The following is a 15,271-nucleotide window of genomic DNA, read 5'->3' on the forward strand; positions in this document are numbered from 1 at the left end:
TAATAACTGTTTTTGGTGGTTGACTATCTTACTGATTCTTCCTCTTCTCAATGTGATGTTGCTAACATTTGAAAGCAAAAACTAAAACCAACAGCAGTGCAAACTGAAAAAGCATACTCTTGTCACAATTAACTTAACTGTACCATCAAGGAGAAAAAAATTAAGGAAAAGTCGCAACATGTCTTTGACAGAGTCAGTTTCTGTGGTGAATGTGTAACCGTAACTGTTAGTAATCAGTGCAAGCATGAAATAAAACATATATAGCAATCTTGTTTTGACAGAAAAGTATAGAACATGACTGTATAACCAAGTCTGTACAACAACTAACTTATTTTCATTAATTTACTTTTTTTAAAAACAGATACTGATAGCAAAAGAAATTACAGACAGATATATACATTTGTAAGAGGGTAGGATCACTTTATGGAATAAGAAACATGAAGAAATAAAATGTTCAGCTCAGGACTTTCTTGGCATCAGCTAAAAACTGACAAAGAATGTGAACTCCCTGAGGGAGCACTAAATCTGTTGGGGGGTTTTTTGGTTCTCTTTACTAATACATCCTACAGTACCTTTTCCACTATAGCTCCAATTTCAACCATAATGCTACTTTTACATTTTGTTCACACTCCCTCTTTCAATTCCATAGCTAAAGTGAAACCACGTAGTTTTTTTTAAACAGGAACAAAACTAACTCTCCTTTCATTAGTAGCTCATTCGCTTACTGCCACTGTTAAAAGTCATAATTACATAGTTTCCACCAAAATCAAACAACCAACATCAATTAATACATGACACCCAAAGTAATTTGAATTAATTTAAAATGTTTATAAAAGTATTTACATTTTTTACCACCAGTCAAGCTGCAGTTTTGTAAAAATTTAAAAGGCTCTCTCAAACAGATTCCTTACATACCATAAAATTTAAATATATTTTCTTTCCAGTTAAGATTTTTACTTCTCTTTTCTCAAGATCAACTGACAAATGAGGTGTAGAAATGCATGACTCTGTTTTTCCTTGAATGTTTTGTACAGTCATATCACTTACACATTCCTCCAATTTTGTGAAAGTGAACCTGAGACAGCTATTATTTGTGTCTTTGCATCATTCTACAATGTTTAGCTTTACACTAGTATCTGAAATTTGTTTACCTATTTCTGCAAATTCTTGTTTAGTAGACTCTTTAATTTATCTAAAAACACAGATGATGTGACTTACCGAACGAAAGTGCTGGCAGGTCGATAGACACACAAACAAACGCAAACATACACATGAAATTGAAGCTTTCGCGACAAACAGTTGCCTCATCAGGAAAGAGGGAAGGAGAGGGTAAGGAGTCATTCAATTCTGGGAGCGGAAAGACTTACCTTAGGGGGAAAGAAGGGGTATACACTCGCACACACACACATATCCATCTGCACATATACAGACACAAGCAGACATTTGCAAAGGCAAAGAGTTTGGGCCTTTGCCTTTACAAATGTCTGCTTGTGTCTGTATATGTGCGGATGGATATGTGTGTGTGTGCGAGTGTATACCCCTTCTTTCCCCCTAAGGTAAGTCTTTCCGCTCCCGGGATTGGAATGACTCCTTACCCTCTCCCTTAAAACCCACATCCTTTCGTCTTTCCCTCTCCTTCCCTCTTTCCTGATGAGGCAACAGTTTGTTGCAAAAGCTTGAATTTCATGTGTATGTTTGTGTTTGTTTGTGTGTCTATCGACCTGCCAGCACTTTCGTTCAGTAAGTCACATCATCTGTGTTTTTAGATATATTGTTCCCATGTGGAATGTTTCCCTCTATTATATTAGACTCTTTAATTTGTTTTATATCCATCGTTACTCCATTAAACTGTGTGTTTACTTCATTCTTCACTAAATAACTTTGTTTAATTACCTTAAACTGCAATTTAACTTTTAAATCTAATGCAGTGGATTTAAATTCTCATATTTTTCGATTTATCTCGAGCTTTTCCTGATGTGACTCAACAATATGTTCTTCTAACTTATTGCTTATTGGTCTAATTTCAACATTTATCTCAACGAAGCCTTTTTAAAACTCAACACGTGAGACACTTATATTAACATTAGTTTGTTCTATCTGTGCTCCTTCATCAACCCTGGTTTGCCTTATCTTCTCATTAATTACATCTGACATTTAATTTTCAGATCTCATCTCTGCATCTGACTTGAATTGTTTTTCAAAAAATCATTTAAATGCTTTTTCATATTTCTGGTTAGTATCAGCGTACAATCCAAACAATATTTCGCACACACCACTTACCCCGTTCACAAAAGTTGCCCATAATTGTTTAGGAAATCACTCATTTGCTGTGCGACAAGTCGCATTGTAAGTGCCGCCATAACTATCAGTAATGCAGTGAAGTGGTTGCACATTTGTCTCTTGCACTGCAAATCGCTGCATAGTTGCAGGCTGCTCAGTGCAACTGGTCACCATCTGACAAAGCAACAGTTGGTCTTCCATTTTGTTATCTTAAAACAATCTACTTGGATGGATTCAATGCTGTGACTTTTCATTGAATGTCATCAGCAACAAATTTCTTGGTAAACTGCTTTTCAATGCATAGATTAACATTTGCACTTCCTTTCTTCAACCAATTAATTATTTTATTGCCACAGGCAACATCACAGTTTCACAATAGTTCTTCTTGTAAATTGGTTTCTCTTCTTAAATACTTTCTTTCAATAACCAACAATAAAACAATACAATACGACCAACAATAACCATCAATACATTGCATCCTGGATTTTCCATTGTTTGATTCTTTCAATAACCTTCATTTTCAATTCTGGTTTAATATTTCTTGCTTTTATCACTCTTAGTGGTGTACATCAGTTTCCTGTTTATTTTAAGCTGTCACACACCCTGCACTTGGGCACTACAAATGAAGTGTACTGATGTGTAATACTAATTAACTCTTCTTAACCTTTTATTCTTGACTGTGGTATCTCCTAAGACTAATCAAATTTTTTCTTTGCTGAATCTTGCACTCGAATAAGAAAAGCTATATCACATTTTAAACTTCACCCAAATAACATGAGATTCCTGTTGAATGTCCATCTCAGGAACTCAAGGCACCTTCAAGGCAGGCCAGTGACTGATGGAACTTATATTTTAACATCCAAGCAGTTATTTCCTCTTCTGAAGTTGTTGTGATTGGTATCTGATACTGAAGATGCATGTCACTCCCTAACATGGTTCACCACATGCAAATTAAAATAATAATCCCACTCAATACATTTCATACCTTATTTTATTTTTATTTTAGTTGTATCATTCACCAATAAGAAGATGTAGGGATATGGATCAGTCCTCTGGAGCAGTACATACCGCTACAAAGTATTGTGCAAATCACAGGCAACTTCTCAAATAAATTACATATTTCACTGAAGTTGTATGATATTTTCATATCTCTTAAAAAGCACACGACATTGTTGTGAAAAAAGGCTTAAAACTGATGTTACTGAACAAAAAAAAGTATTACTGTGAAGTTGTTCCATAAAATTCTGCTTGATAATGTGAATGCTATAAAATGATGATTATTATGGAGGACAGGAGTTGTTGAGTAATAATGTGACATCCACCTCTATATACATACTCTGCAAACCGCTGTAACATACATGGCAGATGGTACTTAGCATAGTAGTGCATGTCAGTGTTTCTTCCCATTTCAATCACTTATGGCGTGTGGATAGAATGACTGCTTAAATGCCTCTGTGGATGATGTAATTAGTCTAATACTATCTTTGCAGTCCCTATGGAAGTGATACAGAAGGAGCTGAAGAATATCTCTAGAGCTTTCACTTTTTAGAAATTTTATAAGTAGGCTTTTGCATGATAATTTCTGTTAATGATCCTACCAGTTCAGGTTTTTCAACATTTCTGTAGTACTCTTCTGGTGAGGCACACAAACATGTTACCATTCATGTTTACATTCTTGGTATATGTTCAGTATCCCCTGTTAGTTGTATTTGGAACATGGTCCACACACTTGAGCAGTATTTTGACTTGGGAAGCATAAGTGATTTTTTAGCAGGCTCCTTTGTAGACTGATAGCATTTTGCCAGTACCTTCAACGATTCACAAAAGTGGTACTTGATGCTCTTGACAAAGATCAGTATGTCACAGACATCATTTTAGATTTTTATAAGGCTTTTGACATTACTGACCATAAGATTGTACTAAATAAAAAATATGCAAGAAACTTCCACAAGTAATCATAGACAAAAACAAAACACAAGACTTCAAGTGATACTCTTTGTTTGGAAAGTGTTTTTATACTGTAAAGGACTGCCTGAATTTATATGTAAGTATGTTGACAAATGTGTTAATCATTAACACTTATGTTTAAAAAGCATCTTACAATACAGTCAATACAATACTGAACAACTAGGAAACCCTCAGTTCTTTAAGGAATTGAACTCCCAAGTGTAAAACAGCTTCAGACATCGATTACTTTACAAATGAGTTAACGTGTTAAATATTTGATGTTAAATATATACAAGAGTAAAAGTTTGAAATTATGTTTAAAAATTGTTGGAAGTCACTTAGTGCTCTCATTGTGAAAGACTGGATGAGTATAGTCTGGGTAATTTGCACTCTGTTTTAAGCAAAACCTAGTTTTTCATGCATCTCAGTATTTATGATATCATATCTCCTGAACTGTGTGTCGTATAATGATATAATTTTGCATGTCCATCCAGTGGTATATGTGGATACTGTCCGCAAAATGTGTTACGAACAGAGTTAGAAGTAAAGAAGTAATAAATTATAAGTCATGCTGGATTCTGAAGCTATACTGGACGAACAGCAAAAATGTAGTATGCAATAAACTTCTTTCCTTTGATAATTTTGTGAGGGATGCCAGCAAGAAAAAGTTTTGTAAAGGTTTGAAATTATGTATAAAGATTGTTGGAAATCATGTCAGCATCCCTCATCCTCAGCTGTGGAAAGTTTGAAACAGAACATGAACAGTTAAACAGAACTCTCACAGGTTTCTTGGTTGAGAATTTAAAAGCTAGGAAAGCCTGTTGCATAGCCGTTTCCAAGAGGGCCATGATATGAAAGGTAAAGCAATACCTCAAGAACCTAAACTGAAAGCAACTAAGAAGCTGCCTGCATTCTATTATCCAAACAAAATGGCAGCTGTCCATTCACTCCATTATCTTTCCCATACAGCTACTGATGGCAACAACCCATATCCGGCCATCCAGATTTAGGTCTTCCATGATTTCCCTAAATCCCTTCAGATAAATGCTGGGGTGGTTCCTGTGAAAGGGCATGGCCGACTTCCTTCCCCATTCTTCCCTAATCTGATGGGACCTATGATCTCACTGTTTGGACCTCTCCTCTAAATCAATCAACCAACCAGCCAGCAAACCACCCAACTACAACAACTATTCACGTATCTGTGGTCCTTTCTGGGAACTAAAAGCAGAATTATAATTTCCTTAGTCAGGGAAGTGTTGTGACACTCGAATGAGGTTAAAAAAGGCACATGGGATTTGTTTGCTCCACCATGTGAGGTGCCGTAACATACTATAATGGATCCTACCATGATCAGGTGACAAGTCATAAGCTGCAGATAATGCAGAATCCAGCTCCCATGTGGAGAAAGGGCAGCTGCATTCTTCATCAGTGGTGGAACTGAAGTCTCAACTGCCCCACTCAGCAGCCACTCTACGGTGTCAAAATGCTGAATCCTGACTGGCAGTGGTGGTAAGCGTGGCACATTAAGCTGCCATAGTCTTCATAATGTCTCATGTGTTGATCTGGAGTCTTCCACTTCCTATTATACCAGCCACAGGCACCTCCCTCATCTCCCAGAAATACTGCTGGTGGTCTTCCACATGACTGTTTTCTTAATCAAATGGTTTATGGTGGCCAGGCTATGTTGTTCTGATCTCATCTTGCTCTCTACAATAATTTGGCGACATTTTTTCCCTTGCTACCTGAAAGTCTGTGAGGTTCTCTACAGTTGGCCAACATCGAACACATGGGCTAAAGAGAGTGGAATGGATGCTTTAGTGGAGTGGTGGATCATTTGTTCCACAGAGGAAGATCACACCGTAGTTCATCCTTAAATCATCACATGAACAACAAAGTGACAGATATTGAAATAAGTGACCAAAGGATAGAAAAGCAACTCAAATCACTCAACAGAGGAAAGTCCACTTGCTGTGGTGGGATTCCAGTTCAGTTCTACACAGAGTATGTAAAAGAACTTGCCCCTCATCTAGCAGTAGTGTACCATAGGTCTCTACAGGAGCGAAGCATTCCAAATGATTGGGAAAAAGTGCAAGTTATTCCTGTTTTTAAGAAGAGTTGTCGAACATACACAAAAAAAGTACAGGCCTATATCTCTGATATCAGTATGTTGCAGAATTTTGGAACATGTTTTATGACTGCATATTATGACATTAGTAGAGACCTAAAATCTCCTGTGTAGGCATCAATGTGGTTTCCAAAAACAATGATTGTGTGACCAGCTTGCTCTGTTTATCCAATAGACCTAGAAAGCAGTAGATAGAGGTGCCCAGGTACATGCCGTGTTCCTTGACTTCCGGAAGGCATTCGATACAGTTCCATACTGCCGTTTAATGAAGATAATACGAGTGTACTGAATTTCAGGCAAATTGTGTGATTGGATTGAAGAGTGTCTAGCAAAGAGAACACAGCATATCATTCTGAGTGGAAAGAAATCTTCAGATGTAAATGCAAGTCTGGGCATGTGGAAGGGAATGTTATAGGACCATTAGTTTTTATAATATATATATAGACACATACACGATTTAGTAGATAAGGTTGGATGTTCCATGAAGCTCCTCACAGGTGATGCTATTGTATACAGGCATGTCACAATGCTAAAAACTTGGTGCAAAATGTAGGAAGACCTAGAGGATCGACATTTGGTGTAGGGAATGGCAACTGGCCTTCAATATAAACAAATGGAACATACTGCAAATACATAGATTGAAATACACTTTATTGTATGATTACACAATCACTGGAAGCAGTTAGTTCCATAAAATAAATAGCAATATCTACAGAGCAATATGAAGTGGAATGACCACATACAAAATTAGTTACGGGTAGGGCAGATGCCAGACTGAGATTCATTGGTCGAATCCTCAGGAGATTTTGTCCATCAACAAAGGAAGTAGATTACAAAACACTTACATAGTTGTGTTTATCTTTATTTTATACACCTCTTTACTTCTGTATGCATCCTCTTTGGTTTGAAGCTGCCACAGTACTTACAGTAGAATATCTTTGGCTTCCCCCTGACGACCATGCCTCCATCCTTACTACCCTCCCTGTTTACCTTTCCCTGTTGTTTCATAACCTGGGTTGTTAGTAACTGAATCCACTTTCCCTTCTTCCCTTTTTCCCCTCTCTCCACCCTGATGAAGGAACAAAGTTCCGAAAGCTAGGAATGTAAATTTTCTGTTCTGTTTTGTGTATCTATCGGCTGTACTGAGTTGAGGCATGTACTGGCCAGCCCCTCTATCTCTTTGTTAGTATTTGTAAAACACTTACTCAATCAGTACTTGAATACTGCTTGTCAGTCTGTGATCTGCACCAGATAGGGCTGATAGAGGAAATGGAAAACATCTGAAGAAGAGCAGTACATTTTGTTACAGGTTCATTTAGTAAGCACAAAAGCATTGCAGGGATGCTCAATCAGCTCCGCTGCACATCCTCCAAGAGAGTTGTTCTGCACCATGGTAGGGTCTAGTGTTAAAATTTCAAGAGCGTATATTGCTAGAAGAGTCAACCAATACATTGCTTTGAGGTTTACCAGCAATTGTTCTTCCTGCAAGCCATATTTGACTGGAACAGGAAAAGGGGGAAGTGATAGTGGTACACAAAGTACCTGCCACCGGTGGCTTGCAGAGTATAGATGTACATGTGATTCACCCTTTCCTGGACACTGACGTGTTCAAACACAGCAAGTTGGCTGTAAAGCATCTAGTCTGTCCCACTGAGGACCCAGTTAAGCGGCTTTTTTTCAAGTACCACTCTGCAAAGGTGAATCCAAATCAGGAAATGATCACTTGAATGCAAGTCATTGGCCACTTCCCATTGAGTGATGTGTGTGAGGGGTGGGGAGCATGCTGCAAGACTGATAGCAGGGAACAACCGTGAAGTGTGTGTTCCACCTCAAGCACACCATGTTCAATAAATGTGCACACAAGAAAGTTCTCAACTACAGTACCCCTCAGGGAGGTGGTTACATGGCCCCAAAGCACATAGTGTGTATTTAAATCATAACAGGGGATGAAAAGGTGGGGGGACTGAGTAAAGAGGTCATGGAGAGCCTCCTCATCTAGCACCTCATGTGGGAGCAGGCCTAGAGTCAACCAACTATCAACCTACAATGCACATGCACTGTTACAGTAATTGGTTGAGGCTGGTTGTCAAGTAGAGAAGCAAGTAATGGTAGGCATTGTTTACAAAAACAGTCACTCCTCCTTTAGATCGCTCTCCACTTAAGTTGTTCTTTTTGTGAAGAATATCGCCATGTAGCTCAGGGGTGTCAGAGAATTTAAAATATGTCTCTTGAAGGCAGATACACATTGTCTATCCTTAGCCAGTAGATTTAGTTCCTCCAGAGGTGTCCACAAGTTCCACTGAAGTATGGAAGCCATCTTAATGGTGAGGTTTCGCTCAGTTTTTCCTCTTGTTATTGCTCTGTGATGGGAAGATTGCAGCACAGGGGGGTTACTTGGGGGACTCAATGGTTCTCTATAAACCAAATGAGGTTCAAACAGACTGGCCTTGTATTTGGGAGGGTAGAGTCTCTAATGTTCATCCACCCATACTGATTTAGGACCTCTGTAGTTTTCCTAAATTACTTCAGGAAAATACCAAAAGTTCTGACTATAAAGGCGTAGCCGACTACCTGTCCCATCCTTGTTAAACAAGATCTCTAATTAAGATGGGTGGAACTTTAATAGTGGCAACCATTTATTTAAAACTTACGTAAAACATATACATGTTTCAAAGTTTTAGTGTCCTTCAAAGTAGTCACCAGCATTGTGTATAACCCACCACCAGTGATGAGGAAGTTATAGGATACCCTTAGCAGCACCAGTTGTGATGATACTTTGAGTGGAGCAGTCTATTGCCCAATGAACTGCTTTAACAGTTCCAAAGTGAATGCCATGAAGTGCTTCCTTCCTTCAGTTTAGGAATGAAGTTAAAGTCACAAGGGCTTAAGTCTGGGGAGTGTGGTGGGTGGACTGTACTTCCCATCCCAATCAATCCAAGAAATCAGTCAAAATTTACACCATATGCACCTGACGTTGTCCTGCAAAATGACAGGTAGGTCCTGCAGAAAGTGTCGCCACTTCTGTCTCTAAGTTGTTCACTTTTGGAGCACAACCTGTGATTAATTGGCTGTCTCACTAGATACCTGCAGTCAATGGACCCTGCGACCTTCGGTCCAACTGTGGTCTTACTGTACACTCCCAGATCACTGAAATTTACGGACTAAGTCCATATTCTACCAAGCAAAGGGCCTGGTCAAATCACACCTACTATCTGACAAACTCAGTTCTCATTCATGCAACATGCCTGTCATGTTACAGAATATCTTTCTCACAGCCCTCACTGTCTGCTACCAATTTTGCTTGCATTACGTGACAGTAGATTTTCTGTAGGAATTTCACAAGTTCAGGTCACAGGGTTTTAAAAGCCATATGACAACTAGTTAAAGAAATCTGGTGAAAACACTGGTTAGTGCTACAAGAAGGTAAGGATTCATACATCTGCAGCAAATGTATTCAGAGCTTCAACAGTTAAAAGAAACCTAGTTGGAGATTTATGATGTAACATTAGTACATTAATAGATGAGATTCTTTCGGGTGCTACATGGAGATACATTTTATAAGTATTTTGGTTGACAGTCTCTTGTAATGACAAACAGCCTGTTGGATAGTTGAGGAGGAGGAGAAAGAGGACAAAGGGGCATGACTGACGTTTGTATTTGACATCCTATGTTTTTCTGGATAATACCATAAACTGAAGGTTCAAACATAACAGTTATACAATTAATGAGGCTATGACTTCATAAATACAAAATATATTCCCTTGAATGATGAAAAAGTACCAGTTTGGTTTTGTAATTTTTTGTATACTAACCATCATACTTGGTGTTTGTCCTCTATGCCGCACAACAGAACAGTCTGCCTGACTGCGTTCACCACAGTAGTGTCAAACATATATGGAGCCATCACTGTAGGACAAGTTCAAGCAGAACTTTGCAATTCAGCATGCCAGTGTCAGCATTCACATGTCCATTGCAGTCTGCAGCATTGGTGGTTCTGGTCAATGGAAGTCGATGCAATGGCTTGTGTACCACCAGTCCAGCCTGCCTGAGATGATGTCAAACCGTCAATTCAGAAATGTCCACACTCGTTGCAGTACTCCAACATCATGCCAACAGTATGGATGAAGCTACTCTGTTCGTTAAGGCTAAGCAAACAAGGTGGTGATCATATCACACTGTGACCACGTAGTCTAGCCCAGTACGCCATTGGTGCTGTGTACGGCCGTCCCCTCTACATTGGTTCCACTTATGCCTCACTGTTGAAGCAGCGTGCTCTGTACGAGCTGCAATGTCAGAGAATGACAGACCCACCACCTGGATCCCGATCTTTCTGACCAGTTTGAATGCACTCACATGTTGATATTCTACACTGTGAAGACGGTGAGGCATGGTGGCAACTGATTACACTTTTGCGCTTCTTACGATGGCTCTGAACTGACTGAGCATTGCATAATGATGATCTGTCTAGTCATGCAAAAGAGGGCACTGTTGGGGCTACGTGCACACCACCTCTCTGCCTTTTAAATTACTTATTATGGTTCCACTGTTCTACACGTTCTTTTACCATGGTGTGTTGCAGACCATGCAGATTTTATATTTGTGGCAATAAAGAAACACATATTACACATGCAGTACGATTAATAGTCATTAATTTCTTCATGGTGTGGATTTTTGTGTCAGACAGCCGAACACGTGGAACATTTCAAAAACTGCAATTATTCATTTTCACAGTGCTTTTTGAAGTATTCAGGACATTGTAACTGAAGTATTCAGGATGTACCTGAACGTAAGAGAGATTCTATATTCCTTTTATATTCATTGTAGTATTCAATAAAGTAGAAGTTTAATTAACATAAAATGATCATTTCAAAGCATTGGCTGCCAAAAACTCAACAAATTGGACATATAATGGCTGGCAATGTATGACAAAGCTGAATCATCAATGAAAAGTCCAGGCTGGTATAATGACAATATGAAATAGGATAGATTGCTGCTCACCACATAGAGGAGGCAATGAGCTATAGACAGATATAATCAAAAGCAGACTAAGCTATCAGACATAGTCTTTCTTCAGGTGTAGAAAAGCCACACACATATTCACACCCGCACAACTCAGATACACATGGGCACTGTCACCTCAGTAATGATGCCTTTGCACCTGGAGATGAAAGTGGACACGTGTGTGTCCATTGCGCATGTATGCATGGGAGTAGTTTTTCTACATCTGGGAAGGACTTTGTCGAATAGCTTAATCTACTTTTATGTGTATTTAAATGCACCTGTCTGCCTCTCAATCTCTCCACTATGTGATAAGTAGAAATTTGTTCTTCATCACATTGCTGTTAAGAATGAAATGTGATTTACGTAAAGGAACCACTTTCACTGACTAAACTATATTAAAATTGTTCTGTGTGTGGCTTTTAGTCTTACCATGAACCTTTAGGACCCATATACACAAATCTATAATCATCATTTTTATTTTTATGGTCATAATAGTATTCATTAAGCCAATCACTGGCAAAATACTGAGGAGTGCGGTAGATCAAATGTAGGGGAAAGTCTCTTGTGAAATGCCAGTCCTAAAAATCAAACACATTTACAAATTAATTATTTTATAAATAGTGAATGAGCTCAATCTTATAAAGTTATAGTACAACTTGAAAGGCACACCTTTAAGTAAAAGCACGGCATTGTCTCTGGGTAGTCATTTCTTATATAATCTGACCAATAATCAAGGTAATCACAAAGCTTAAATGTGCTTTTTTCCTGCACATTATAGTGTCTTTTACCACAATCAGCTACAGGTACTTCAGTTTGCCCTGGAAGAGAAGAATAAGTAGAAATTTTCATCATAAAAGATAAACTGTATTATTTATAATAGAAAATTTTAAACTCATTTACATTTTAGATCAAAAAAGAGACACTTTGCAACACTTCAATTTATATTCTTCGTCAACAAATTCCTTTTTTCCACACATGTTTTTCTGGCTACTGTCAGTAAGCATATAATATTCTCTCTATTTCAGTCACCTTCAGTTATTTTGCTGGCCAATTAGCAAAACTCATCTGCTATTTTTAGTGTCTTGTTTCCCAATCTACATTTCCTAACCCTTTACTGATTGCTCAATACACAGACTGAATAACATGGTATGCAGGTGGCAACCCCATCTCATTCCCTTCTCGACCACTGCCTCCTTTTCATGACCTTCCTCAGCATCAGATGATTCTTTTTGACTAGATTTCATTGCCCTTGTTTTACTTTTGTTGACATTCATCTTATAACTTCTTTTCAAGACACTATCCATTCCACTCAACTGATCTTCCAAGGCCAATGCCATCTGTAATGAATTTAAAATGACAAATGTGAACCTAAACATTTTTATTTCTTCTCTCTTAATTTTAATTTATTCTTCAGTCCCTTACACATCACTTTCATAGGAATTGGTTAGTAAAGTAATTACAGCACACACAAAGGCATTTAGACAGTTATTCTTCCCAGGTTCTATACACTACTGAAATGGGAAGAAACAATAATATGTAGTACCATGCTAAATACCCTCTGTTATGCATTTCAAAGAGAAATTTATGTATGAAGATGTCGGTGTAATTTCCTTTTCAAAGTTTTCCTTAGTTTCCTTTACTGATTGCTCAATGCACAGATTGAATGACATGGTCTGCAGGCGACAACTCCATCTCATTCCCTTCTCGGCCACTGCCTTCTTTTCATGGCCACTGCCTTCTTTTCATGCCCTTCAACTCTTACAACTGATGTCTAGTTTCTGTACTAGTTGTAGATAACAATTTGTCCCCTGTATTTGATCGTCGCTATCTTCAGAATTTTAAAGAGTTTATGTCCTTGTCAACACTATCAAAGGTTTCCTTCAGGTCTCCAAAGGCTAAAAATGTAGGTTTGCCTGTCTTCAGTTTACGTTTCAAGATAAATTGGAGCCCAAAGTGGTCTTCACCAAATTCAGTTTGTACCAGTTTTCCACTCTTCTGTAAATAATTTGTGTCATATTTTGTGTGGCATAAACTGATGGTTTGAAACAATGGAAAATCCAGGATGGAACAATGACAATATTACGGAAAGGATACAATGCTAGTCACCAGAGACTGGAGATGCTGAATCACAGAGAGGCACAACAAAAAGACTGCTAAACAAGAAAGTTTTCAACCAAAAGGTCTTCTTCTCGATTAGGTAACACCATACACACACACACACACACACACACACACACACACACACACACACACACACACACACAAAAACCACTGTCTCTGGCTGCTGAGGTCAGATTGCGAGCTGCAGTGCACAGTGGAAGAAACAATCTGGATTGTGGGTGTAAGGAGGAACCTGGGGTGAGGAGGGGGAGGGATAGCATGGGAGGTGTGGGGGACGCTGAAGTGCCTAGACAGAGACCAGGGAGGGAGGGGGGGGGGAGGAGACCAGTAGAAAGATAGTGTGTGTGTTAGTGAAACAGAAGGCTGTGTAGTGCTGGAGTGGGAACTCAGAAGGGGGGTAGGAGGTGAAGGGTAGTGACTAACGAAGGTTGAGGGCAGGAAGGTTACAGGAACATATGATGTATTGCAGGGAGAGACCTACCTTTGCAATTCAGAAAAGCTGGTGATGTATGAAGGATAAACATGGCACAGGCTGTGAAGCAGTCACTGAAATGAAGAACGCGGTGTTGGGCAGCAAGCTCAGAAACTGCATTGTCCAGCTGTTTCTCAGCCACAGTTTGTCGGTGGTCATTCATGTGGACAGACAGCTTGTTGTTTGTCATGCTCATGTAGAATGCTTCACAGTGGTTGCAGATTAGTTTGTAGATCACATGACTGTTTTCACACGTAACCCTGCCTTTAACAGGATAGTTGATACTTGTGACCGGACTGGAGTAGGTGGCGCTGGGAGGATGTATGGGACAGATCTTGCATCTAGGTCTATTACGGAAATATGAGCTATGATGTAAGAGGTTGAGAGTAGGGATTGAGTAAAATTGGACACGGATATTGTATAGGTCTGTGAGTGGCAGTATACCATTGTGGGAGGGGTAGGAGGAATAGTCAGTAGGACATCCCTCATTTCAGGGCATGAGGAGGGGTAGTTGAAGCCCTGGCGGAACATGTGATTCAGTTGCTCCAGTCTTGGGTGGTACCAAGTCATGAGGGGAATGCTCCATTGAAGGCATAACCTACAAACAAATCCAGAGAACGGCAATGAGCACCTGCACTGCGTCATCCTATGCCAACGTATTCTTGGGCCATCTACAGGACCTTTTTCCTAATCAACCAGAATCCCTAACCCCTCACCTGGTTCAGATTCACTGAAGAAATTTTTTGTCTGGATCAAGGGTGATGACACTTATCCACATTCCTCCAGAGCCTCAACACCTTCTCCCCCATTCACTTCACCTGGTCTTACTCAAACCAACAGGCCACCTTCCTCAATTGTGACCTCCATCTCAAAGACGGCTACATCAGTACCTCTGTCCATACCAAACCTACCAACCACCAGCAATACCTCCCCTTTGACAGCTGCAACCCATTCCATGCCAAGACATTCTTTCCATGCAGCCTAGCCACCCATGGCCATTGCATCTGTAGTGAAGAGTATTCCCTCTCGAAATATATCAAGGGTCTCACTGAGGCCTTCATAGACTCTAGTTACCCTCCCAACAGTATACAGAAACAGACCTCTCATGCCTATACCTCCAGTCATCCACCACCTCCCAAAGTCCCATCGTCCAGCAACAGAGGAGCGTTCCCCTAGTGACTCAGTACCATCCAGGACTCGGGCAACTGAATCACATACATGTTCCACCAGGATTTAGACCATCTCTCTTTGTACCCTGAACATTTTTGTACTTCCTCCTTTCAGTGACTAACTGAAGTATTTGTTCTTTTACATGAGGAATGTCC

General features: G+C 39.4%; 1 protein-coding gene across 1 annotated transcript in view; it reads right to left on the reverse strand.

The window, feature by feature from the left end:
• Positions 1 to 15,271, reverse strand: part of LOC124773477 (2-oxoglutarate and iron-dependent oxygenase JMJD4) — a 136,663-nt gene that overhangs the window by 62,050 nt on the left and 59,342 nt on the right. The window contains exons 2-3 of the mRNA XM_047249405.1: positions 12,023 to 12,171; positions 11,783 to 11,931 (exon numbers count right to left, since the gene is read on the reverse strand). Coding sequence (XP_047105361.1) covers positions 11,783 to 11,931; positions 12,023 to 12,171 — 298 coding nt within the window. The remainder of the gene's footprint in view (positions 1 to 11,782; positions 11,932 to 12,022; positions 12,172 to 15,271) is intronic.

Source organism: Schistocerca piceifrons, chromosome 2 (genome assembly GCF_021461385.2).
Source record: "Schistocerca piceifrons isolate TAMUIC-IGC-003096 chromosome 2, iqSchPice1.1, whole genome shotgun sequence".
NCBI lineage: Eukaryota > Metazoa > Arthropoda > Insecta > Orthoptera > Acrididae > Schistocerca > Schistocerca piceifrons.